We start from the raw sequence: 26678 nt of genomic DNA, 5'->3' as shown, positions 1-26678 counted from the left end.
TCGACCGATCGTGCTATCTTTGTTGCTGTAACCAGGACCGATATATTGTCCTTGATGAAATCAGCTTGAATTTCTTTACTTGAGAATGACAAAATTTGAATAGTGCTGGGATAGTTAAGAAAATGTATGATTTTAGCAAATTCAAGCAGTAGCGCCAGCCGTTATTGGGATATGCACTATTATTTATTATTGTGGTGCTACAATGATTGCTGAGCGAATCACTTTGAAGTAGTCTAAACTGCTCACTTTCATTATGTCCGAAATCTTAAAATTAAATAGTTGATATATGCAAATCGTGTATTTAGCATGTAGTAGATTGTAATTCTTAAATTAGTGTTACTCTACACTTCAAAAGATTAACATATAAGCTAAACTTCAATTTTGTAATGCAATATAAAAGTGTGTGGTATATTAAGTGCTGCGATCAGATATTGCTTGTATTGACGTCTTCTACTACAGGTTAATTCTAGCCTCAGCCAGTACTCTCAATATTGTTGATTTGATTTAACATGCACTTTTATGTTGTATGTTTTTCTACATTGTAGTATATGCAAATAATATTTGATGCGAACTTATAACGCTCAGGCGGCGTTTGAGTCTACAGAAAATAATATAATTTAAGTTCAATATAGTTTATACTTATTAGACTATACGACTTTCTATGCAACAATGTCATCTGTCGGCTGTGGGATAAGATCGTTTATTATTGATAAGACTTGTTGCTTTATGTTTTGTTTATGTTTTGCAACACTGTTAATGATGCTTTGACAAAATTATTATTCAATATAATAAATTAGGTTTTTTTAAAAGAAAGGTATTAAGGATTATCATTAATAGTTTAGATAGATCACGAGTCCTTTAAAGTCTTCTTAGAATTAATAGTACTAAGAGCTGCATTCATAGTAAGAGTGCAGCTTTGTCTATAACAAAGATGATTATGATTATGATCAATTCATATGATAAAAAGAGTATCAAAAAAATAAACTCTTCTGTAACATTTGCATCAATATCGCTTGTGTTGTTCAAGTACTCAAGAACTACAAAGCATAAGTATCTATAATAAATTTAATATTTATTTATGTTATCTTTGTAAGGAACAATCGATGATTAATTAGGTGTTTGTTTTAAGTCGAGAATAAGCTTCGGCCAGTAGGCATTACAATAACAAATACAAACAAATACAAATATTAGGGGCTAGGCATCAGTGATATATATGTTAAGCTACTGAAATCGTTAAACTAAGATGTTAAACAAGTTTTGATTTCAAAAATTCTCTTAAATAGTAATTAATATCTTCAATATCTCTATTATCCGTAAATTATTTATGTATATATTTCAAATAAAAATAGGTTATACTGACTGGCAGTAGACCTTTTGGTCCTTAGCGATACCAAAAAGTGCTCAATCTTTATGTCGATTTCGTAGAAGGCATTTTTGTGAATATATGAAATGCTTAAAAGCTTCATATTAGATATAGAGACATATTATTTAATGATTTTTTAAAGCATGTTTTTAGACTAGAACTTATTGGGATTTGAACCTATTCTAATACATATACAAAGAATATGTTCAGTTTACTATAGCATGTTTTAAATGTATTGAAACCGATTGCGAATATTATATAGATCATATACATATATTATTGAAATGCACCACACCATATTTGATGTAGAGAGTTCGCATGTCTATTAATAAACAAATTAGTCGTTGAATTTCAAAAGTGTGGCAATGGTAGTTTCAACAAACATTCCAAAACGAACTAAATATTTCCTGAATATATGCTCAAATAATTAATATGGATAGAAATAATATCTTATAATCGAGTTTTTGTAAATCCAAATAAAAAAACTCAACAATAGTTGAAATTGGTTATATCGGGCGCCTATATAAAGAAATTGAACTAATATTTTTAAATTTGATTATTACAGAAAATCTTTATCAGATTGTTCATCAGTAAAGACGATAGACCTATTATATTATTCAAATTTGACGGAATGGATTTAGTCTATCTTTCTATCATACGATTATTTGCGGAAAATGTGGTAGTAAGATGGCGCATAATCGCTAATTGAAGTCAACGGAAAGTTATATGGTGGCAACCAATCAACCCACCAACAGAAAATCTTAAACTTATGTTTATTGTTATTTTCCGTATTAATAATAACCGAAAGATGGGGAGGAATATTCAAATTAATCGTATTCGTATTTTTAAGAGTAACTCTGGAAAGATAAAGGAGCAGTGAAGAACTCCTAATAATATACTATGATATAAAATAATGAAATACATATAGATAGATTAAAAATAAAAATATCAAATGTTTATGTTTTATTTCAGTTTTATTAAACGTTGTTCGAAAAAAAATAAATGTTCATATGTTGAATATAAATTGAAAAAAAAAAATGCATTTTTTTGTATATAAAAATTAAATACTATAAAAATTTAATTCGAGTTAAAGAGTGTAGCTTTTTAAATATTACAAAGCATTGATTATATTTAAAAAAAAAATTATTTTAAAGCTATTAATGTATATAAGCGAATAACAAATTAAGTATAGATCAAAACAATAATATTTCTTATTCTAAAAATTCTTTAATGTGCGCCTTTTCAAATATGTTGTTGTTCTTTAGATCATATAGTTCAATGTCAATTATATTATTCTCAATGTCATTATTTATAACATTTGCTTTGTATGTATACGTTCTCAATTTCCAATAAAGTTTTGCGCATACATCCCGATCATAGTAAGCTCTAGCTTTTTTAACATTAACTACATGTACCTTAAAAAAGCGTAATGGATGATTTTTTATTTGATCCGAAATTTCTTTTAGTTTATCTACCGACACATTTTCAACAGAAAGATAGTCAGCGTAAGTTACAGTAGCGATATTCGTTCTTTTATTATAGTTCTTAATGGCGGCACGATACCATCGATTATCTTTTGCATATTGTACCAAACATGGAGTATTATTATTAAAATTTTGGAGTGGATTTAACTTAGGTGCTATGGCATTAATCAGGCTATCCAACTCTAAGGACAAGTCCTCATATTCGGTTGCAGTAGGAACTACATATAATATATCAGGTTGTACGATATGAATGATTGTGCACTTGAAAGATGTACGAAATTTTTTCAATTTTGGGAATGTAAATATATTAAGCATACTATGAGTACGAACAGTTGACGTTTTGCTTGGACTAAAACGCTCAAAAGGTGAAATCTGTAATAAAAAAATAAATTGATTAATAAAAATACAACACAATACTTTCAAATAATACAAATTATCACTTTCACATACGTCTCTCTCTAAATCATTTGCTGTTATTGTAGTATTTATTGGCATGTTTTCAGCATTATCCTCCGCAAGATTATCAGATGAGATACTTAAATGTTCTTTACACATATTTGAAAAGCCTTCAGTATGATGTTTTGAAATCAAGGTACTCTCTGCATTTGTAGCTTTTTTTATAATATTTTTAGCGTCTAATATATGATTTCTATCAAAATCACTTTTAAGTTTCATATATTCGTTTCTTGTAAACATGGGTTTCTTTGGAGGTGGTGGGTTGTTTAGAAATGTACAATCAAGTTCGTTTGTAGGTTCACCATCCTCATGATTTGTATTTAAAAGATCTAAGCTAGTCGCAAATTTTTGTGCTAAGTCGTCAAAATTATTGTTTTGATTGAGAAAATCAGATGTGGCATTACCGTATTCGTCATCAAGATCGCTCATTTCTTTAATAGGAGATACCTTCAATAAATGTAAATAATTAAAATGATTACAGATTCACAAAAAAAATATAAAAATATTGTATATATGTAATAATTTAGAACAATTATGTCATTATGTTAAAATTTAATATTTTTATTATACGGGAGAGGTAGAAGAAGTCCGTGTTTATTGGCTCTGCATAATTTTATTGAAAAGAAAAAGTTTTCCAGTAGCTAAGCAATTTTTATAAAGCATTTTCAAAAAAAATATACCTTTTAAAATAATGAGTATAAATATTTATATTTATTTATATTATTTATTTATTTTTTATTATTATTTATTTATTATTTAATTGTATATTTATATGTATATAAAACATTCTGTTATTTTCATTCAAAAACAAGAACAAAAATAACATGGTTTAGATACTTACATCATCGATGTCCCTTAAACATCTCACTAAACAGTCATCATCATCATCATTGTGATCATCACTCATCAATGGTAATATTTCTGTGTCCATCTTATTTGAAGGTTCATTTTCTTCCTTCACTAAAACTACCAAACGGTTAATAAGGAGCATTGATGCTAAATCTGTTGCTTGATCACATATACTGCACCATGTGTAGTCCCTCCCTTTGTTTGTTAATGCAGATGGCGAAACTCTCACCATGACCGATTTTCCAACTATTTGTTTGTGTATTATATCTAACACCCTTTCAGAATACTTGGTACCCTTCTTTGGCCCTATACCAATCAATTTATAGGTGTCAGCATATGCCTGTATATTTGCATATGGTGCAAAGGGTAAAATGTCTTTTAATGTAACCATTTCTTCATTTCCGTAATCTATAAATAATACTTTAAATTCATTTTGATTTATCGCTGTAATAATGGCACGATATGTGTGATTATCAGCACTATACTTAGCTATGCACGCTTGGTTTATCCCAAAATCGGTCATCAGAAAACTCATTTCATTCGAATACCTTGCAAAATATTTATCTAATTTCAATCGCATTCTATGCAATTGAGTTTTATCAATTGATTTATGCATGTATATTATTCCATCGTAGTCAATATAGGTAGGATTTCCTTCAAAATATGTCTCCTGAATGAGTTTTCTTTGACGCCAAAAATACGGTGATAGCATTGTAGGCTTTGTTGGAGTTAAATCAATTAAATTGGACGCATATGTATTATCGGAATCAAGACTTTTAGGACTTTTATGTTCTGACGCATAAGTATTCAAAAAGTTATCATCTGGTGTTGATTGCTTTTCTAAAATACAAAAAAATTTTGTTAACATTTTATTTTATTACTATTCTAATTTATATTATTAATGTTATTATTGACCACTTTATATTTAATAAAATGGTAATAAAACACAATATATATACATAGTTTATAATACCATAGTTAAATTAATTTCAACTCGTAAAGTCCCTAAACAAATAAATTGGTTTAAATATATTATTAAAAGATGGTAACGAAACGAACCCAAAAGGACTACCGAAATTGTGGATACTTGAATCGCTTTGAAACTAATGGTATGGACAAATGCAAAACTGATCATTTAGTTTTGATTGCGCATTTTAACGTGATTTTAACGCCAATTAGTTATTAAACATTATCATTCTGGAAAAACACAAAGAAAAATTATTGAAATTATAGGCTTGAATTCATCTTCCGTGCAATACATAATTCAGCCTCACGATCATCAATTGGAAAACAAAGGCAGACAAGCTCCCAATAAAGTTCGAGTCAATGAGATGAAAAATGGATAATAGGAAAAATTCAAAAAAATCCTACATTAAATGTCCCGTCTATTGCCAAGGACGTTGAAATATTTCTTCGAAAGAAATATCATCCAAAAAGTATCCGAAGAGTTTTAAGAAATGCTAATTTTAACGGACAAACTGCCCGGAACAAGCCATTTGTAAGTGACAAAAATTGTAAAATTCGCTTGCAGTTCGCCAAACACCACCTGTACAAGGACAGTTCTTTCTGGAACTCAGTATTCTTTGCCAATGAGAGTACATTGAATCTCTATGGTTACAACAATAACAGCTTCAAATAGTAAAGCTATTGACAAAATTGACTAAAGTCAATTCAAAGTATTGGCTATTGCTTTCTACACATTTTGACCACCTTTCTGGCAATTTGTGGATACCACGTCAAAAAAATTGTTCGTTTTTTAAAGCAAACCAACCAGACACCCAATTTTCGACCTCCTCGTAGGAATCAAAGTTGATGTTGATGGTTGTCCCGGATTAACCCATGATTTTTTCCGTTTAGGATTCTTAAAATAAATCCATTTTTCATCGCCAGTAACAATCCGGTGCAAAACCGATTTTCTTTCGTGTCTTTGAAGCAAAATTTCACAAGTGTTTTTTCGGTTTTCCATCTGTCTTTCATTCAATTCATGTGGCACCCATTTTCCACACTTTTGGATCTTTCCCGTAGCTTTTAAACGGTCAGAAATTATTTGTTGTGCAACATTTAACATTTCTGCCATTTGCTTTTGACCCAAAGTGTCATCTCCATCCAATATCGTTTGCAATTCGGCGTCTTCAAACTTTTTTGGCGGTCTTCCACGTTCTTCATTTCTCACATCAAAATCATTATTTCTGAACCGTTGAAACCATCTTTTGCATGTTGCTTCTGATAGAGCATGATCACCATATGCCTCGACAAGCATTGATGCGACTCTGCACCACTTTTCTTCAAATGAAAACAAAAAATTAATGCTTTCCGCAAATCATCACTTTCTGGTACAAAATTCGACATTTTTGTCTGTTCAATGACTTGATGTATACTAAATATATTTCACACATGTCATAGCAAAAAAACAAAAAAAAAAAGGCTCGTTCACAACAAAAGTTCCCTGTCGGAATATTTGTATCTTTACGCTCACTTCATACCGGTACACCTGGTATTGACACATCTGTATTTATAATACAGATTATTATATTAAAATAAAAGTGGTATATGTGTAATGTAATAAAATAACAAGGGTATATAATAAAATAAATTAAAAATAGTTTATAAATAAAATAAAATAAAATGAATTCATTTACCTATTGTTTTAAATATTTTTCTTAATGAGTCATCAATTATGTCTTTTTTATCTATCACCCATTCAGTCCCCAAGATATTGTCCTTGAAATCGACCCATTTCAAACAGCAAGCGTGTCCCATCTTAACAAGCGCGCTATTTAGTTTTGCATGGTTTTGCTGATTAGGAGCTAAAGCGTCATTGTTATCAGTCGATGTAATCCAAAGTATTATAGGTAATGAGTTATTGCTTTTATCAGGAGTGCCATACAAAGTCGCTGAAAGTTCATTCGAAGGGTTCGTAACAACTCTTGTGAAGAAGTCAATAGCAGTTTTTGACCAGGATTTCCTTTCATTAATGGGTTGTATAGCAGCTAAATGACAGCGTTGAGCACTATCTGAAACATTATCATCAGCTAATGGAATAATATAAATATTTGACTTTTCAACATTTCTTATGATCTTTCCGTAATCACGCAGGAAAATATCGTAAATACTATGTTCTGTATCACAGAACATTATTATACCACGATGATAAATGAAATTGTAATCTTTCTGATCACATTGTTCATCTATTAACTGTTGAACGCACTCCACATATACATTCGCCTTAACAATGCAATGATCATTTTCTTTCCAAATAAGATCTTTTTGTGGTCGAAAATAGTCGATACTTGAAAGTTTGTATAAAAAATTTATTATACCTGGAAGCAATTGTTTCACGTATACATAAAATTCAAATGGATTGATGATCTCAACAATTTCAATTGGTGTACGAATAATAGAATTTTTGTTTTGTTCATCGTATTTGATTTGTGTTTGAGTTTCAATCATTTCCATTCGAAAATTGTTATCAGAATTAATTATCATATCAGATTGTTTTTTCGTACCGGAATTTGTAATATCGCAGTATTCTCCTGAAGGATCGCAAAGCCCTGATTTTATTAATTCAGCAGCAACATCTATATCGCCACTCGTTTTTGTTACATTTAAATTAACTTTATATACATTTAAACTATTTTTGGTGTTTATGTAAATAACAACTCGCGGGTTTTGTACAAGGTGCTTAAATTCTGTTAATGCCTCATTGGTCCATTGATAATTATGCTTTTGAGAAGGTTTAACGCCCAGAAGTTCACATTGAAATATAAATTCTTTTATTTTAACAAATTCTTTCAACAATTCATATAACTGATTCCATTTTGTTGTTATCGTTTTGCCTTCATCTACTAAGAATATATCTATTACACCCCCTGCGAATATGCGCACAATACGGGCACGATACCAAACTCCATCAACTTGCGTAGCGCAACACATATGTATATATCCTACAAAAACCGTTTTCAGTACTTCCTCCTCTGAGTAGAGTTCATTTAAACTTTTATTTAAGTCATTTTTTTCCTTTATCAAGTCTTCTTGCATTGCATAAAATTCTAGGGGATTTTCTATCGAACAGATGCGGCATACTACAAATTGATTATTCAGTAGCATGCGCTTTTGAAAACAATGTTCTTGTCGCGCAAACGCCAAATGGTTGGTAGTACCATTTTCAGATACTTCCATAGCAAAACCTGTATAGAGTAAAACATCTCTCATGCTATAAGAATTATCTTGGTAAAGTGCAATAATATTAACACTCCACTCTCCAGTTGTTATTTTTGACTGATTTTTATTAAGTTCAACAATAACTTCATTACTTGTCAATTGTGTAAAAAGCATTGTGGCATCTTTATCCCATTCAGTTCCTTGCTTAGGTACTAAGTTATACATAGAACAACATATAGCGACATATGGAATATTTATATGTTCTTGTTTGATGGTCCTAAAAGATTTAACTTCAACATCTACAGTTAACCCCAAATCGACCAAGTAAACATTATACACACGATTTATGCAAACATTTTTTACAAGACCCCGATAGTATTCAGAATCAGTATAATGTATTATATAAAGTTTATCTATCTCAATCTCAAACTCAATCGCTGTCTCAATTTCACTGTCCACCTCAACATCAGTATTAATATCATTAAATTCATTATTTATGCTTAAGTCCACTGAATGAGATTTATAAGCATTGGAAATTTGCTGTATAAGTGGTTTATGCTCCTTCAGTTGAATGTAAAACATAGCTGGTGATTTGATAAATGTTACACAACCCATTGGATTATCAGCTGAGGGTAATGATAAAATTTCATGAAAGTTTTCTATTGTTTCATTTGAATCAAATGTTTTTTTTTTCAAAATTGTATAACTTGGGATTTTTTCTTTAACTGGAGTGCGTTTTTTTTTTAAAATCTTACTGGATTTCACTATATTCATTTTATCCAAACTACTTAGAGATAACTCCGATTGAGTTGGATAATTTATATCAAAATCCAAAATTTCAAAATTATAAGAATATAGTGAACCCATTGCAAATTCTGTTGTTGGTTTTTTAACAGCAATACTACAAGTAGAACCAAAATCTATTGCGTTTGTGAACGCAGGTTCAAACCTATAAAGAAAAATATAAGAATATTATAATTGCATATTATCTATATATATGTAGTTGTATATTTAAAATAATAAATAATAATAAATAATAATATGTTCACAGAATGGGATTAATACTACGTTTTCACTTTTACGTTAAGCACTTTATCATAATCTGCCCAATTTTAATTGAAATAAGATACAAGTATTTTGGGGAAAATGAACTTAAGTCAAACGGAATTGCACAGAGTCCGTAATGGAATGTACTGGCTGAATAAATTATAGATGAGATCTTTTAAATGCACTTATGTATGCATAATAAACAATAGCTATTAATTATAATATCAAACTCGCTACAAGATTAGAGGGTTAAAAAGAGTAGGCAATCGCTAGGTTAAGCTGATGACATTAGGTCATAGCTTTAAGTAAATAATTAAAGTATGGATAATTATTGTATGTTTTTAAATTATTTATAAAGAATAAAACAGATGAAAAAAGTAATTGTGATTGCAGCTCTAATCTAGTTAAAAATAATATTAGTTTTACCATACAAAAATGAAATGATCTTTTGGTCGTCATTGGTCACAGCTCTCTTTCAATTAATTATATTATATTGTAAATATATTATTAAATTGTTATTTACATAAAATGTATAATATCAGTAAATACCCCCCTGATCCCTCCAAAATTAAGTAACCGGACTCCTAACATATAAAAATCTGGCGAAATCAATTAATTTCTCTGATTCTCTTTCATAATCTTTCATCAATAAAGATTGTTAACTGCAATATTCTATTTTATCAGGGATAAGTTGGTTGGAATGGTATGCAATAGGCACACAAACATCAGAAAATTTTAATTGAAGTGTATTGTATGTTAAGACTCACATTTATAAACTACTTACGTTATTGGATTATTCTCAAATTTCATATTTTGAGCTTTACAAGGTAGTGTTTCTAAGTAAGTTGAATACTTTTTCAAAAGACCATCTATAGATCGATCACTGGGTGTATTTTTACACAGAAATTCCAAGTTAGTTCGCATAAACTGAAATTAAAAAAAAGGTAAAAAATTTTTAAAGAAAATTTTTGAGTTTTGCTTACGTTTGTTGCAGTTTTAGAATTCTTTAAATTATTCTTCATATTTACAAGACCATCATGTGGAACTTCCCAGAATTCATTGAATTGTTTCATTACTGCCTGTTGTTCCATTTGTAAATTAATGTGAAGCTTACTGTAGTGTTCTGTAACTTGCTCTGCTACGTCTGCCATATATTTTTTTATTTGTGTCTCAAAACGTCTGATATCCTAAAAAAAACAAAAAACCAATAAAAATCTATTCAAGAGAAATAAAAATTTTTTCTGTAATCAGATATAACTACTTATTGAACTGCTAAGTACACTTTGTTTAATAAAATATTACATATAGAGACTAATTTAAAAAAGATCTATTTATTTTTCTTGGAATTAGTCATTCGAGAGAGAGAGATAAATAATCTATTATTTATATTTTAGTAATAGTTGTGTTGCACATTAAAAATACTATACAAACGTTTCTTACACGCATTTTTTTTTGTAAAATTACTATAAAATATTTTTAGTGCTGTGAAACCGCATTTTTTATTTATTTATTGTTTTTTTGGTACTGTTTGACGCTTCATTATTTGATATTGAAAAGCTGATTTTATGTTTTATAAAGAAATTAATTGATAGTTGACTGTGCTTTAATATAAGTAAAAAGTTGCACTCTGCATAAAAGAAGAACACCATAAGAATATGTATAATAGTGTTCAATTTTATTATTAAAGCGTCTGTGTTATATGATATGATTTATACCAAAAATAATTATTTTTTAAATATTACACTGACTTATTTTTTGTTCTTAATTTTTAAAAACTATTTTAAGAATATTCTTTGGTTTATTAATTTTTTTATTGTTCCAATCTTTTTCCATGGCCATAAATATTTTTTCTATGCTTCTTTAGATAATTAATGAAACTCTAATTTTTTCCTTTAATTAGTTAATTCGTTAACATTTAATATCTATTCATTTTTTAAGTGAGTTAAGTTATGAGTTAAATAATTAATTAAATTAATTACGATAAATAAAATAAGAAGGAGAAATAGTTGAGAAATTACAAAAGAAATAGAGCCACGCATTTTATTTATTTACTTCAATTAAATTATCTCGTTTCACGACGACATAATCATTTAAGAGTTGACATAAAAGTAAACTTTATTGCTTTCGAAGTAGCTGCAATTGTTGCAGTTTAAGTGGCAGCAACATATTTATTAGCAATGCGTTGTAGATATAGAGCTGTGGCAGCTACTGGTAAGCATAATAAATTAAAGCAGCTGCCGTGACAATATAATTCTTCTTTCATTTTTTTATTTTTTTGTTTTTTTTTTTTTGATTATACTAACTAAACAGGTTGAACTAAATAATGACGTCGTTCATGTGGACCTATGGGGGTTCTAAAATTATTTTATTGCTTTTGAAACATTTTAATTGACTTAATAAGTTTCACTTGAATGCACGATTCTATAGATGTGTTTCGAATTTATAGTTATAATGTATAATTTTTATATGTAACGAGTAATACGGTTGTATGGTTAATAAAGATATCAGAAATTTATGGAATCATTGCAGATAACAACAAAAGATTGCTAAGATAAATATTTTATTTCATATAAATAAGTGTTGTTAAAATAAACTATATTATTTAGGGAGTAATAGTACTGACAAAAATAACATAACATTTATATATCGTAAGAGCTATGATCTGAAAGTATGTGGTTTCTCAAGTGAAGTAATAATTTGTGTATTGGTTTTACTATCATTAACGGATGGGTGAGCTATAGCTGCGATGCTTAGTGTATAAATGTTGTATCAGAATGCTGTACAGAATTTTGAGTTCAACTCACTAGTACCATTCTATAACCTCATTAGTTTTTTGAGTCCGTTACTTTTTTGTATATTAAGTTTTAATAATATATACAATATTTAATTTTTAAGTGGATATTTTGGATTTATTAAATTTATATTTAATAACTAATATTAAACTAATATTAATATTAATGTGTTAACATCTCACTAACATACAATTGCAGTTAGCTTGCTGTGGTTCCCGATATTTGCATGGACTCACGATTAAGTAAGATAACAGCAATAAAAGTTACATGATACGACATAATTTCTTTGTATCTGTTTAGTATATTTAAGATTAAAATTTAAAATTATATTTAATACTCTTAGAAATCTTAAAAATAACATTTAAGACTAAATGATCAAATCTTATTACAAAGCTTAAATAGACTAAAAGTTTTATTTATAAAATAGAACCGTTAAGAGTTAATAATTATTTATTTGGTTAAAAGCAAAAATTTATTTCTTTTATTTTTTTAAAATTTTATCTTAGATTAATGGTAATATAATGACAATTTTTACTATTTTTAAAAATTTATGCTTATTTTATTTCAACATAATGAAACTTTAAAAGACCACAAGCGATTATATTTAAAAAAATGATTTTAAGATGCTTTTGTTTTAGTTTACAATCACTTTTTGTTCATAAGTTAAAAATTATAAACAAAATAGAATTGGACTAAATCCAAAAATGAAGAATATATTGTTGCATTGGGCCAAAAAAATAAAAACAAAATATAAAAACATTTATTAGATTGTGGGTACAAGTGCAAATTTATAAAAAATGAACGTGTAGCAGATGTCAGATGGAGGCAGTTATCTGGCACTTTTCAGATTTGGATCTTGAATTTTTTTTATTTGATTTAATTTTTTTGCTTACTGACAATGTGTGAACAAGAAATTTCAAATTTACTTCAATACATCACAAAAATAATGTTGCAAAGACCATCAATTAATATTTGGCAATTTTGTCGAATGTGAATTTAAACGTTCACGTCAACGATTTCGTTCAGCGATGACAAAATTAGAATGTACGCTTTTAAATTCAACAAGTTTGGCTGTAAATTAAAAAAAAAACACAAAAAAAAAATACTCAACAACTTAAACTAAAATCAGATAAACTTAAATCCAAAGTTTGAATCAGTGATGCTTTAAAAAAACAAAAAAATTATTTGAAAAATTTAATTATTTCATTAATTAAAAAAAATCATATCGATAATTTTTGATTTCATTTAATCTATGTGTTGTAATATTGAATTTAATTAGAATGTGTTGAGGATAAAGGAAAAATTTGAGTTCAAGAGTTGAGTACTTGTATATACCTTCTGCTCATCCCGATTTTGTTGTTTGTTAACTATTCCTTAAGTAATAGACCTTTCTTGACATATGGTACAAATTTGAACGCCATCTGTCAATTAGTTTGTTTACAGCAGTTGTTAATGTGAAACTACCTCAAGTGCATTTAACTATTTTTACTATGGAAAATTCTTGTTGTACGCGATTTTTTGATCTAACACGGCACCACTGTCATCGCTCAGGCACCATATTCGCCAGATCGGGATCCGTGCGATTTTTTCCTATTCCCGAAACTCAAATTGCCCCTTCGTAGTAAGCGTTTTGAATCGATTGAATCGGTAAAAGAGAATTCGCTAAAGGAACTTAAAGCCATACCTGCACGGGCCTATGAAAAGTGTATGGAAGATTGGGTTCAGCGTTGGCATGTGTATCGTTTCAGAAGGAGCAAATTTTGAAGGAGATAAAATAAATTTGGAATAAAATTTAAATTTGTGTGTTTTATTTACAAAATCCGAGTACTTTTTGAGCAGTAGTTACATACACTCATTTGAATTTCTTTTATTTGTGAAATCGTCCATAAATTTTATTCAAATTGCAGTTTGTGTCTTAAGTCTTTTGATATACACGTACTCGTGTTCGTTAAATTTAGAGTTGAATAAGTCTTATACAGTTTAATAAATTGATTAATATTTAATAAATGATACACATTTTTTTTAAATTAATTTATTGAATTTTGTAACAAATTGAATCTTACACAGAAAATAAAAAAAAATATTTTGAAACGCGAGACGAGTATTAATTACTAATATCTTTTAAAAACAATCTATTGATATCATCTTTTAACAAGATACAAGACGCAAACAACATTTTTGTAATTTGTTTAAAAATTCCTGTGTGTGAAGTTAACAATTCGAGATATTGGATTTGAGAACCGCAAACAACTTTTGGAGTAAAAAAGTGAGGTTAAAGGTAATCTGCGTGCTTTGGTCTAAATACAATTATTATTTTAGAATGTGTACAAAATGATTAAAATGCAATTAATTTGAGGTTAGCAGGCCCAAAATTAAAATAAACATAAGCAATTAGTAAGCCATTTTGCTTATAAGAATTGAGATATTGTATATGTCATTAAACATGCATTTGTTTATTAAACAAAAAATAAAAAAATAATTGAAGTTTTTTATTTTGCAAATTTTATAATTTAAAAAAATTTTAAAAAAAAATCTAATTTTTTTCTAATTATTTAACTATTTTTGTTATTTAGAAACAACTTAATATTGTTGTTGCGTGTCTGTCCGTTCACAATATTGTATCTTAATTGTGTCTTAAATTAATAAAAGAGCTCAGCATGATTGCGCGATATATGTATTGTATTTAAAATTTTTTTTTTGAACAAATGGCTTTTGTTTCTGAATCTGGTTGGCTTGTAATCTTAAGTATAAAAGGCGTGAACCGACCCACTGTAGCATGTCTGATGTGCGTGGGTGTCAAGAATATTCCAATGTTTTTGGTTTGAAGAGCATTAAATTACCTTTTTGAAATTAGTTTGTTAATTGTGAGGATTAGCCTTGGATTTTTGTTAAGGTTTACATTATAATTTCAAAGGAAGTAAATTTTTTTTTATAAAATTATTATATCAAATGACTTAAGATTTTTTTTATATCTCAGATTAAATTTTCAAATTTATATAATTAATTTTATAATTAAGTAATTTAATTTGGTAAAATATATGGAAATATAATGCGATAATAAAGTTTTTTTTGTCTAATTAATATTATTTCAAGGTTCTAAATTTTTCTACTAAAATTACTGAAATATTAAAATGGAAGAGTTTTGAATACTTTTCTATAGTTGTGATGTAGTAGAATATGTGTTAGTGATTAAAATAAGATACAGTCTTAATTAAAGCAGTAAACAGATAATATATATTTAATTCCTTTAATTAGGATTGCGAGCGTAACTCTGATTTAGGGTTGTAAGATATGCCACGAATCCGATCGTCCTCATAAAATCTGGCATTCTCAATTTTCAACTGTTGCCTTTTTATGGAGTAACTGAAGATAGTTCGCTTAATTGACACAAATTAAAATGTATCCGATAATGCGATATTTAATTTTCTCCGAATTTTAGTGCATTCACAGTAAGATTTTTGATTTGCCATATTTTAGACATTTCGGCGTAACGTTTACCCAATGGGAATATTTAATGTGTACCAAATAACATATGGGTAGAATGCACCATAGTTTGTGACCATAAAGTGCTTTTAGAGATTTCAACCCGGAATCATTTTTGTAAAGGGCGAATGGTCACAATCGTTCATTTTATTTTAGTGCTTATATCACAAGCACAAAACTTAAAAAGCAAAAACTTTCTATAAACTATTATTGATGTCAGATTTTCAGACTTAATTAAGTTATCAATGTCAAGAGATTAAGTTCTGATACTTATATTTATGTGTATCTGTTTTTGATTAATTTTTTATATATAAAAGTTGCATTATAGTGAGAAATTATTAAGTTAAAAAATAATACAAAAAAATAAAAATTTCTAATATAGTTACACGTATTTTTCTATCAACTTCTTGTTTAAATAATAAAACAATACTCATCCGCTGTCTGATGTTAAAACTTCTTCAAGTTACACCCGGTTCCTCACTAACCGCACGGGACGGTACGCAAATCTTAGATAAATCATTGAAGAATAACGAAGATTATGAGGAACACTCAAATAGTGAGTGAGATGGGTGAGACTCTGCAGAAACCCCTCAGCCATCATAGAGTAAAAGTGCCCAGATGCACTAACTCGGAAAAGGCTCAACATAAGATAAGATATAAAACACCCGGTTTCTAAATCCTAATGCTGATCTGTTTCATCTCCTCGGTTTTTACATAATGTGTCTTGCATTTTTTGTGGCAGCCTCTATTGTGACAGTTTCTATTGTGACGCGGTTGTAACAAACATATACATTAGTTCTGGTATGAGTCTGTATTGGCTTAATGAAGTTATAATTAGTTTTTTAATTCTAGTTATTATGAAAAATATGTATTTCCGTTACAATGTAGACATGTTATGTTGCCTACATTATAACCCGGATTATAACAAATATATAGTCAATTTTAGTTCAAATTCAAAGTAAAAAACTTATTCGGAATTGATAAACAAAATGGAATTTAATTTTATACATATACATACATAAGCACTTTGAGTAATAAAGTAGTAATTTAATCATACGTATGTCTAATATATCTTTTTATTTAAATATATATGGAGATAATGAAATGACCTTCCATTAACTTACAGTGTCTTTTATTGTATATAAAATTTAATATAACGGTGTAATTTAAATAAAAAGTTATTTTTATCTCACAAATAAGAATAATACAATTACTGTATTTTTATTATATATTTTTAATGTCTTTTTTAACTGGCAAGATTTATTAATAACACCGCAACAAAAATAGTAAAATAAAACTAAAACAATTATAAATAGTACAATAACTTGAAACAGAGTGTTGTGAAGCACATTTTAAGCCTTGTGCATGGGGCTGAGAAATACTAGATTCGGGTGCAAAGACATTCTACCAATGCACTGTAAAGCAGATTTATAAAAGCAAGGTCAACACTGTTGTTGCATCAACTCATACTAAAACGAAACCAATTCGCATCGCAGTAATGCCAAGGCAGAAGCCTTACTGTGATCTGAAACTGTATAGTGGATGCACTTTCAATACTAAATTAGCTCTCCTCACAAAAAGATTTATTAGTGTCTTTTTTATTTTAAAAACGAGTTGGTTTGTTCGCTGCTTTATTTCTCATCTGTTCGCAATCTAAGCTCATCTCATCTGTTTGGTGTAAGCAGCAAAACAGTTAGCATTCAAATCCATAATAAAGCCGATGCAATCAGCTCAGCTGTTTTTATGTTTCCACCGTTGGGAATAATGTTTGGTAGTGGGTTGTTGTTTAGCATTTTCTGTTTTGGCTGTTTTAGGTTTAAACTTGTTTCAACTGAAACTCAAAATCACAATTTTATTAAGAAGTTATTTTATTTCCACAACGAAAACGAAAGGTCGTTATAAACTTTATGTGCCAGCAACATTTGAGCACAAGTTAGAAAACAATATTAATAATTCTCAGCACGAAGTTAATGAATTTATTCACAAAAATAATCAAAAATTAAAAAAATCATGACTGCGGATTTGTATTTCAAATTAAATTTAATTAAAAATAAATAAATCAAATGAAATTTCAATTATGATTACATTTTTTATATTTATGATTATTTTTTGAACGGTAGCAATAAATAACTTAATTTATTATAGATGATGAGAAAGGAATAGTTATTTGTATATAACATAAAAGCTTTCAAATTGATATTCCATCATATTACTATAGTCATCTAATTTATAAATTTTCAAAAAAAAGGAGTCAACACATTATTTAGATAATACTAAATGTAAATAATTCTGCACTTAAAGATATAACACAATAAAAAATCACTGCATATGAAATAAATCGATAGGTAAATATTTATATAACTTAGTTGGTATACCTATATATAAACAATTGAATCGACCTGAAATGATGATATACTGGACATCACTAAATATATTTAATCACAATGCATTGATTTTTTTATTAGGAAAGGTTTGTGGCTGACTACATAAATCAGGTAAGGTTTGGACTAGCTCGTTATGAGTGTCATGCATAAACTCTTAAAGCCTTAAAGGTATAAGTGAGAAGTGTGAGTGAGAGAACCGAAACTTTATTGCAGGATTGTAATTGTGCTTAATATTAGAGTAATTTTAGTATATAACCATATTTGAGATCTTAAAGATTCCAATCGATTGCTTCTACAGGTTTCATTTATTAGTTTAACAGTATTCTATATTACAGGGATCAAGCATTTATGGAACGTATAAGGGAAAAATTATAGTTGTTTCGTATTGAATGTAATGAACTTTCATTTCCTTGTAATGTAATTACCAACTTATTTGCAACATAGTTAATAATTTGTAAAAACTAAAAAAAAAAAAGATAATAGAAGGTTTCACAGGGAATAAAATGAACCTGTCAAACACGTCATAGAAGCTTATCTGGCACTGATGCGTAAATGACAAAAATGCCCCGATGAGCATATTACATCATATACAGACAGAAGACTCGGTAAAGTAGATCTAATACTTTTTCTGAGTCTTAATGAAGAAATAAAATTAAGAAATATACTTTGAATCAATGAAATTCTCTCAATAGATCTTTAGATTACAGTGCAAAATTCCACAGCTTATTGATAATAATAACAGTAGGAATGGGTTATGCTTAGTTTCAATCAAGTAAGTGGCAATAAAGCAAGAGGCGTTATAATTCATCAAAAGATTAACTGCAAATCAAAATCTAAAGTACATTGTGACCGAAAAGTTTTCGGAAATTCTCATTTAAAATTCGCGCGCTGTATATTTTTCGATATTTTAAGTTTATGTAGTTTGGCAGCACTGTCCTAATTATTATGCCAAAAATGAGCGCGATCTGTCGGACAGTTCGTTTACGGCAGCTGTTGAAACCAGTTCACCTCAGTAGTGCGTTGCGAAAAAAACAATGGAAAAAAATATTGAACAAAGAGTTTGCATCAAATTTTGTTTTTCGAACGAAATTTCGTGTGCAGAATCGTTGCGAATGCTACAAAAGGCTTATGGGGAATCAGTTTTATCGAAAACTCAAGTTTATGAGTGGTACAAAGCCTTTCAGGACTGTCGTACGACCGTCGAAGACATGCCGCGTTCTGGACGACCTTCGACCTCTACCACCGACGAAAACATTGAAAAGGCAAAGGAAATCGTGTTCAAAAATCCTCATGTGAGTGTTAGAGAGATAGCACGAGAGCTAGGCATCGGTCGTGAGATGGCTCGTTTGATTTTGGTGGACAATTTGTGTATGCGACGTGTCAACGCCCGGCTTGTTCCGATTCACCTCAATTTGTTCAACATTATCAACGATTTTAAGGCCAAACATTCAATAAATACCATCGAACAGCCACCGTATTCACCTGATCTTGCACCGTGTGACTTTTTCCTGTTTCCCAACCTCAAATTACCACTCAGAGGAACGCGTTTTGAATCCATAGAAGACGTAAAACAGAATTCGCAGAGGGAACTCAAAGCCATACCGGAAAGCGCCTATAAAAAATGTTTTGATGATTGGAAGAAACGTTGGCATTTGTGTATCGCTTCTAATGGAGCATATTTTGAAGGAGATAAAATAAATATTGATGAAGATTAAGAATTTTGCGTTTTATTTAAAACGCAAAGGAAACTTTTCGGTCACAATGTATGTACTATATGGTACTAAATTAATACCAGGGGAGTATTCGAAGAATTTAGATGATATTAAGAAAACATATTGCAGAAAAAAAATTTGATTTTATAATATAAAAAATTTAAGCTAATAGATTAATATAAAGATGTCGGATGTGACTTGCAAAATTTTTTATGTGAAATAGTATAATGATACAGCGTAATGGTATTAAAACTATGGATACTTGACTTCATGACAAAATTATTTATTTATTGGTTTAAGAACATAAATTGATTTTATATTATAGCTAAAGTTAGCATTGTTCCGAAAGAAACCCTGTGAATGCTGAAACTACGACATAAGGTTTGAACGAGCCTTGGTTTTCGTTGATGACACGTAATTACTGACCGTTGACTCAGTCATCCTAAAAATCCTTAATTATTAGAAGAATTTGTTAAGAGGAATTTATTATTTGTATTTTCTTATGTGAAAAAAAAAAATTTTTTTAAATTTAAACAATTATCACAAATCAAGTCACAGTATATCTTTGATACGACAATTATATTATGTTCTATTGAGCAGAATTGAAAATTAATTAAATAGCAGAGATTATAAACATGTTCATAACTCTACAAACTGGAAATACTTTACAAGATGAAGTACATTTTATATGTATTTTATATGGATTTCGAATCCGTATTTTTCAAGAGTGTTTGAACTGTTTAAACTATGTATGAGAACATTATTTTATTTTGCAAAAACACCAGATTAATAGATTATTTTATTGATCGATGTGATCCACAAATAATAAAGAGAATTCCATCAATTTCTTTTGTGTTATAAATCATTATTTAAACATAGGTTGTGGTGAACTTAGGCTCTCTCAATCATATGCTTCTGTATCAATTATCTTTACAAATTTAAATCAACTGCTTCATAGGTGTGACAAAAGAACTTTTACTCAAAAAAAAGAATAGTTTCTTTCAAAACCTTGTATGTAAGGACAAAGAAGCTTACGAAATTATTTTACAAACTTCTTGGGTAAAAATATAAAATACTTACCAATTGAAACTTTCTGTAATCACACCTTAGTGACATTATAATAATTATAATTATAATACTAAAAATTATTAATACTTTTATTATAAATAATAAAAATAGTAGTAAGTTACACACCTTTTAGTGTTTAGAATTGTCTAAAGTAGTTAAACCTCACTGTTAATCAATCTGAATAAATAATACGTTAGTTTAGCAAATCATTTAAGATATACCTATATATATATTTTTTAAATAATTTGAAAATTCTACTAAATAAATAAGTGTAAATATTTTTTTATACATAAAATATTTTGTTATTGTTGCAATTTATTATATTTGACCCTTTCAACAGAGCTTTTTGTGCAGATAATTAAGCCAATGACCCTCAAATAAAAAAAAATTCATAACAATGCTGATATGGGGTTAAATAGGTTATATGATTTCCTCACGTCTTTTAAATCTACGAATAAATTTATATAAATATATTTATAAAATAAACTTACTGCCAGTAAGTTTTCAAAAAGCCATAAAAAAAACTAAGCATGCACCTCTACGAGTTGCAATAATACTTGTCTAATAACATTTTGGAAGTACGACCAAAGCTCATACAAATAAAAGTAAAACTCAACTGCCACACTGACGATGCTGAAATTGAGTCTTTGCTCAATGTGAAGATCTTTAGTGAGCTTAATTTGTAGCTCAAGCTTTGAGCGGAACTTAAATTAAGCTAAGTTAGGGAAAATTGAATGTAGGATTAAGTTAAGTTGAAAATAAAGTCAACATTAATGTGAGCTGAAAGCATTTTTGATGGCAACAAACAAACAGTTTGTGTTCGGTTATCGAACGGATCTGGTAGCGTTCAGTTTGGAAGCGGTAAATGGTGATATTTTTATGGAACTTTGAAAACTAGTAAAACTATTTTAAAGTAATTTAAAAAAAAATCATAAAACTATATAATAAAATAACAAGTATTTTAGTAATAAATCAATTTCAAAAAATATTTAAAAGTTGTATACTCGTGTAATAAAAAAATATTTAAAATTAGTAAATAATTAAAAAAAATATTTCAAATTAACTAATAATTAAAAAATAAATATATTAAATTCACTAATAATTAAAAGCAAGTATTTTAAATTAATAAACGATTAAAAAATCATATCTATTAGTTAAAAATTAAATTGTGGTATATTATAATTATATTAAAAAGAAATTGATTAATGCACAAAATTCTAAAAAAAATATGTTATAAAACTTCAAAAAGATTATTAGATTATTCGGTGTACGTTAATATGAATAACACAATTTTAAATTAAATTCTAAGTTTATAATGAAAGTTTATAACTAATAGTCTGTGTTGTGTATATAAACGGAAGGAACAATACGAACAAGTAAATAATATCACAATAATACTATTATTTTAAGCGAATATGAAAATAGTCTCGTAAAGTAATCTAAAAACTATTATTAAATTTATTTGTAAACGGAAGGATTAATACAGAGCATGTTAATTACATCAATACTACAATTTTAAGCTTTTATAGACACAAAATTTTGTAAAGAAAGATTTAAATGTATTACGGAATGATTAATTCGGAACATGTTAATAACATCAATATTTAAATTATTTTAAGCGCATACAATTATCCAATACATAAACTGCATCTAATAAATAAATATATTATTAAGTGCTTGGAAAAATATATATTAAAGATTGTAGTGTAATGAACTCTTGTCTTGAACTGCAAAATAAATTTTACACAAAATACGAATGCATCTTTTATAATAAATAAAAATTTAGAAGAATTTATAACTTTTAACTTAAATAAAAAATAAAAAAGTATTATTTTGATTTAATTTTAATTACTATTAAAAAATTAAGTAAATCGACTTTAAACTGTATAAAAAAAACATTAATAATAATAAATAATTCTCAAAAAAAGTTTTTGAGATTTAATTTGAACTAAAATAAAATTTTGAAAAAATATTTATTAGATTTAATTACTATTAAAAAATAAATAAATCGACTTTAAACTGTATAAAAAAAATTAATAATAATAAATAATTTTCAAAAAAAGTTTTGAAATTTAATGTCAACTAAAATAAAAATTTGAAAAAATATTATTTTAATTTAATTACTATTAAAAAATAAATAAATTGACTTTAAGCTGTATAAAGGAAAACATTAATAATAATAAATAATTTTCAAAAAAAGTTTTGAAATTTAATTTTAACTAAAATAAAATTATGAAAAAGTATTAATTTAATTTAATTACTATTAAAAAATAAATAAATTGACTTTAAACTGTATAAAAAAAAATTATTAATTATAACAAACAATTAAAATAGTTTTTTACCATCACGATTTGAGGTAAAAAAATTTAGTGCATTTAATTAATCTAAAATTCGTTGCCATAATTCTGTTAAATACTAAGTGCAACACAAAGTGTATCAGTTTTTTTTTTTGGTGCCGACTGCTCTTATATATTGGCCACATCTCGTTGCAGCCAAATCGTCGTGACATGCAAATTTAATATTAACATATACTATAAGCATTTTTTTCAAATGAGCTTTTGTATGTAATAAGAAAAAATTTAAAATTTTTTGGTGTGGCTAAAATTGCAAGTTGCAACAAAATTACTGTAACAGCGGTAACACGGCTGTTAAACACAGGAACCGCAGAGCGTAACTAAGATTTTATTACATTAAAATTGCAACCATAAAATTAACAACTGTAAAATTACAAAAATACGTAAAATTAATGAAATTTAATCATTTGCATATAAAAAATTGAAATCAAAATTAAAAATATATAAAATGAAAATAAAAACATTGTAATTGAAAGCTAACTACTTTTTAACTGATAACAGTTCAAGTGTAAAGTATGTATACTATATAGAGAAGCGGCAGCGGTAATTAATTACTAATAAATACATTTTTTTATCAATACATATATATATAAGCGTTTAAATATCAAATGACGCATGTAGTAGCAACTTGAATAACCAATTTACCTTGTGGAAGTGCGCGTGCGTTACTGAAAGTGATACTCAATTTAAAGGTCGCAATTGCTCACTTAACTGTTGCAATATTTATTAATATTTTAAATATTTTAAAATATACAAAAAACAAAGCTAAACAAAAAAGAGGAATATAAATTATTTTAGTAATAAACATCACACAGCTACCACTTTCAACGTCAAGTATTTACTCATCTTGCCACACCAAGTCCATTCGATGTTTTCAGTAATAGAGCCTATATGTTTTGAGTATACAACATAAGCCAAGACATAATAACAAAATCTTGGTTGTATAAAAAAAAAATAGACAAAAACAAGACAAACTAAATTAAACGTTAACCTAAAATTTAGTTAAAAACTGCTCCATTGCATAATATATACTCGATCTCCATCTATGTACGTTGCGCCAACATAATTTTACACTAACTTTTTTTTGTTTCGAATTCTTTTATTTTTATGCCCCCACAATACGATTTCAATATACGAAATTTTATATTTTACAACGAAAACTACAAAACTACGAGAGACCCACCACAAGTCAGTCATTGACTCAAATATTGTACAATTCTTCCAAAATTTTCTATAGTATTTTTTTTTTTTTTTTGTATAAAGTTTGTGCAACAAAATAAAAATTATTTAAATTGAAACAAATTATATACTTAGTGTTGTTGTTTGTGCTGAGATTGCGATTTTCCATTAAAAGTGCATTTAATTGTGTTAAATTATAGCAGCTATAACAAATTTATTTAATTTCCTTAATTACTTCGGTGCAAGGAGCACAAAACATTGCATATAATTAATTCGACATGTTGCGGCATAGGATATCATTTTTATTATTCATAATTTTGGGTTATTTACTTATAACAGGTAAGTTAAAGAAATTAATAAAAGCATTTACTTAATTATATCTTATATTTAAATTGTTTAAATACATTGATTAGTACGAGATTGCATGCACAGACAATATTCCAATGAAGAAAAAATAAAGAAAGGAGTAAAAGTATTACTAAACCATCAAATATATTTGTTTAAAATTTTAGTAAATATATAAATTACCGGAAGTGGGTGGGTGGACACTTTTTCCTTTATGAGCTATGAGCTGAAAAGTATATTTGTAAACTAGAAAAGACAGACTTACCAACAACGCATTATTAAATCTCAGAATGGTTACAAGCTCCTCGGGGAGGTATGCAGATCTGAGGTTAATTATTGCTTAGTCTGATGAAGTGATAAACAATAATCCAGTCAAGGCGTAAAGAGGGGTTTTAAAAATACCTCGAGTTAAGAAAGAGTAAAAGTGCTCAAGTGCATTGGCTCCAATAGAAATAAATATAGAAAAGAAAAGCTAGTAATTGATATACTTTAACAGATCGTCTAATTAAAGTTTAACGTAATTACAGTATACAAAATATTATAAATAGTGGCAGTTATACCAACGATAATAGTATTCAATGAGTCATCATTTAACACACCTGATAGAATTAAAAATTAGTTAAGAGATATTGAATATTCTACATATACATAGAGAAATTAGTATAACTCTAGAGTAAGTCATAGCTGATTCGCTATATATCCACGGCGATCTGGAACTATAGAACTATAAATTACTAGTATTTCCGCGAACAAAAGAGTATTTATAAATACCCACACTTAAAAATTCTGCGAACGTCTATGTTAAAGCAACTTTCCTTAAGATAACATGACTAACGTCAGAATCATGCGATATTATTCGATCGCCAAAGGGACATCAACTTGTTTCTCTGGAAAAGTCCCGTTTGGCTTTAGTAGCTCTTTTGGGCTATTAAAGCAACTACACGATACTAAAAACTTGGTTTTATTTAAAAGCATAATTAATTTATTATTATTAACTTAGCTTACTTTATAATGGAAACTTTTTAATCTCCTTATTTATTTGTGGTAGATATATTCACAATCGAATCACAAACCTTAAATCTAATCTTATAATAGCATTCTTATAAGCATTTCATACAAATATTTGACAGTTTATTTATCAAGTTTAATCTACAATATATACAATATATAGATTTATGATATACTTGTTCATAATCTGAAAGTGTAATGATCTTTGGCAGAGTTGAAGACAAAAATTTATTGCGAATATGGTTATAAAATAATATGTTCTATCTTGTATATGTTTACGTATCAGAGTTCTTATAAAGTGAGTAAAGTACATATTGAGGTAAAATTTATTCCTCGTAATAAATTCGAAAAGTGCTAATAATGAAATCTGTTGGAATATTATTCGAAAAATAGTTCTTTATTTAATTATTGACTTCAAAGTAATTACGTTTAAAAGCTCCTTGAGGTTTAAACACTATTTCCACAAATTTTTTTATTACTAATTGATTTTGAAACTTTTGTCAAACACACGAAACAAAATGTAAACGGTGGGGATTAATAATACAGATTCACTTAATATTGTTCTCTTCTTAATCTCACAATGTAAACGTAGTATTAGTTATTTATCATCATAAATCCCATTCATTACAATAATCATAATCTTAGATATACAGTAGAGCTTTTGTAATTCTTGTAATCAACGGTAATCCGGACCTCCAGTACTGAAACTCTGATAATCGGAATTTGAGAGAGTTCTGAACGGATTTTAAAAATGTAAAATTCAAATTATATATCTTATAGTCCGGATTAACTACTGATTCGTACATCTCGATGAAGGGACTAATTGATACTTCATTACATCTACACTATCTCTCAATTTATCAAATTATAACCTAAACTTATAATTTTAAAGCATTCTCAGGATATGAGTGGTAGAAGAGTTTTGTATTAACATGTCCGCCAATAAAGTCCATACTCTTTTCATAAATATATTGCACAATTGACGTTGAAGGA

General features: G+C 27.9%; 2 protein-coding genes across 3 annotated transcripts in view; one reads left to right on the top strand and one right to left on the bottom strand.

The window, feature by feature from the left end:
- Nucleotides 1-2567: 2567 nt before the first annotated feature.
- Nucleotides 2568-10543, bottom strand: LOC119678499. The gene is made up of 6 exons (XM_038090354.1): nucleotides 10344-10543; nucleotides 10145-10287; nucleotides 6792-9262; nucleotides 4145-4992; nucleotides 3298-3750; nucleotides 2568-3219 (listed from the first exon to the last, which is right to left on the bottom strand). Exons 1-6 carry the CDS (start codon nucleotides 10509-10511, stop codon nucleotides 2575-2577), a joined length of 4728 nt encoding a protein of 1575 aa, XP_037946282.1. The 5' UTR covers nucleotides 10512-10543; the 3' UTR covers nucleotides 2568-2574.
- A 13925-nt stretch (nucleotides 10544-24468) lies between these two features.
- The window catches only part of LOC119681744, a 39724-nt gene continuing 37514 nt past the window's right edge, over nucleotides 24469-26678 (top strand). For both annotated transcript variants that reach the window (XM_038095016.1, XM_038095015.1), the window contains exon 1: nucleotides 24469-24671. In XM_038095016.1, coding sequence (XP_037950944.1) covers nucleotides 24611-24671 — 61 coding nt within the window. In that variant the 5' untranslated portion in view covers nucleotides 24469-24610. The remainder of the gene's footprint in view (nucleotides 24672-26678) is intronic.

The sequence above is a fragment of the Teleopsis dalmanni genome, chromosome 2, assembly GCF_002237135.1.
Source record: "Teleopsis dalmanni isolate 2A chromosome 2, ASM223713v2, whole genome shotgun sequence".
In the NCBI taxonomy this organism is placed as follows: domain Eukaryota; kingdom Metazoa; phylum Arthropoda; class Insecta; order Diptera; family Diopsidae; genus Teleopsis; species Teleopsis dalmanni.
Note: the sequence above shows the minus strand (reverse complement) of the source record. Positions and strands in the feature narration are given on the sequence as shown.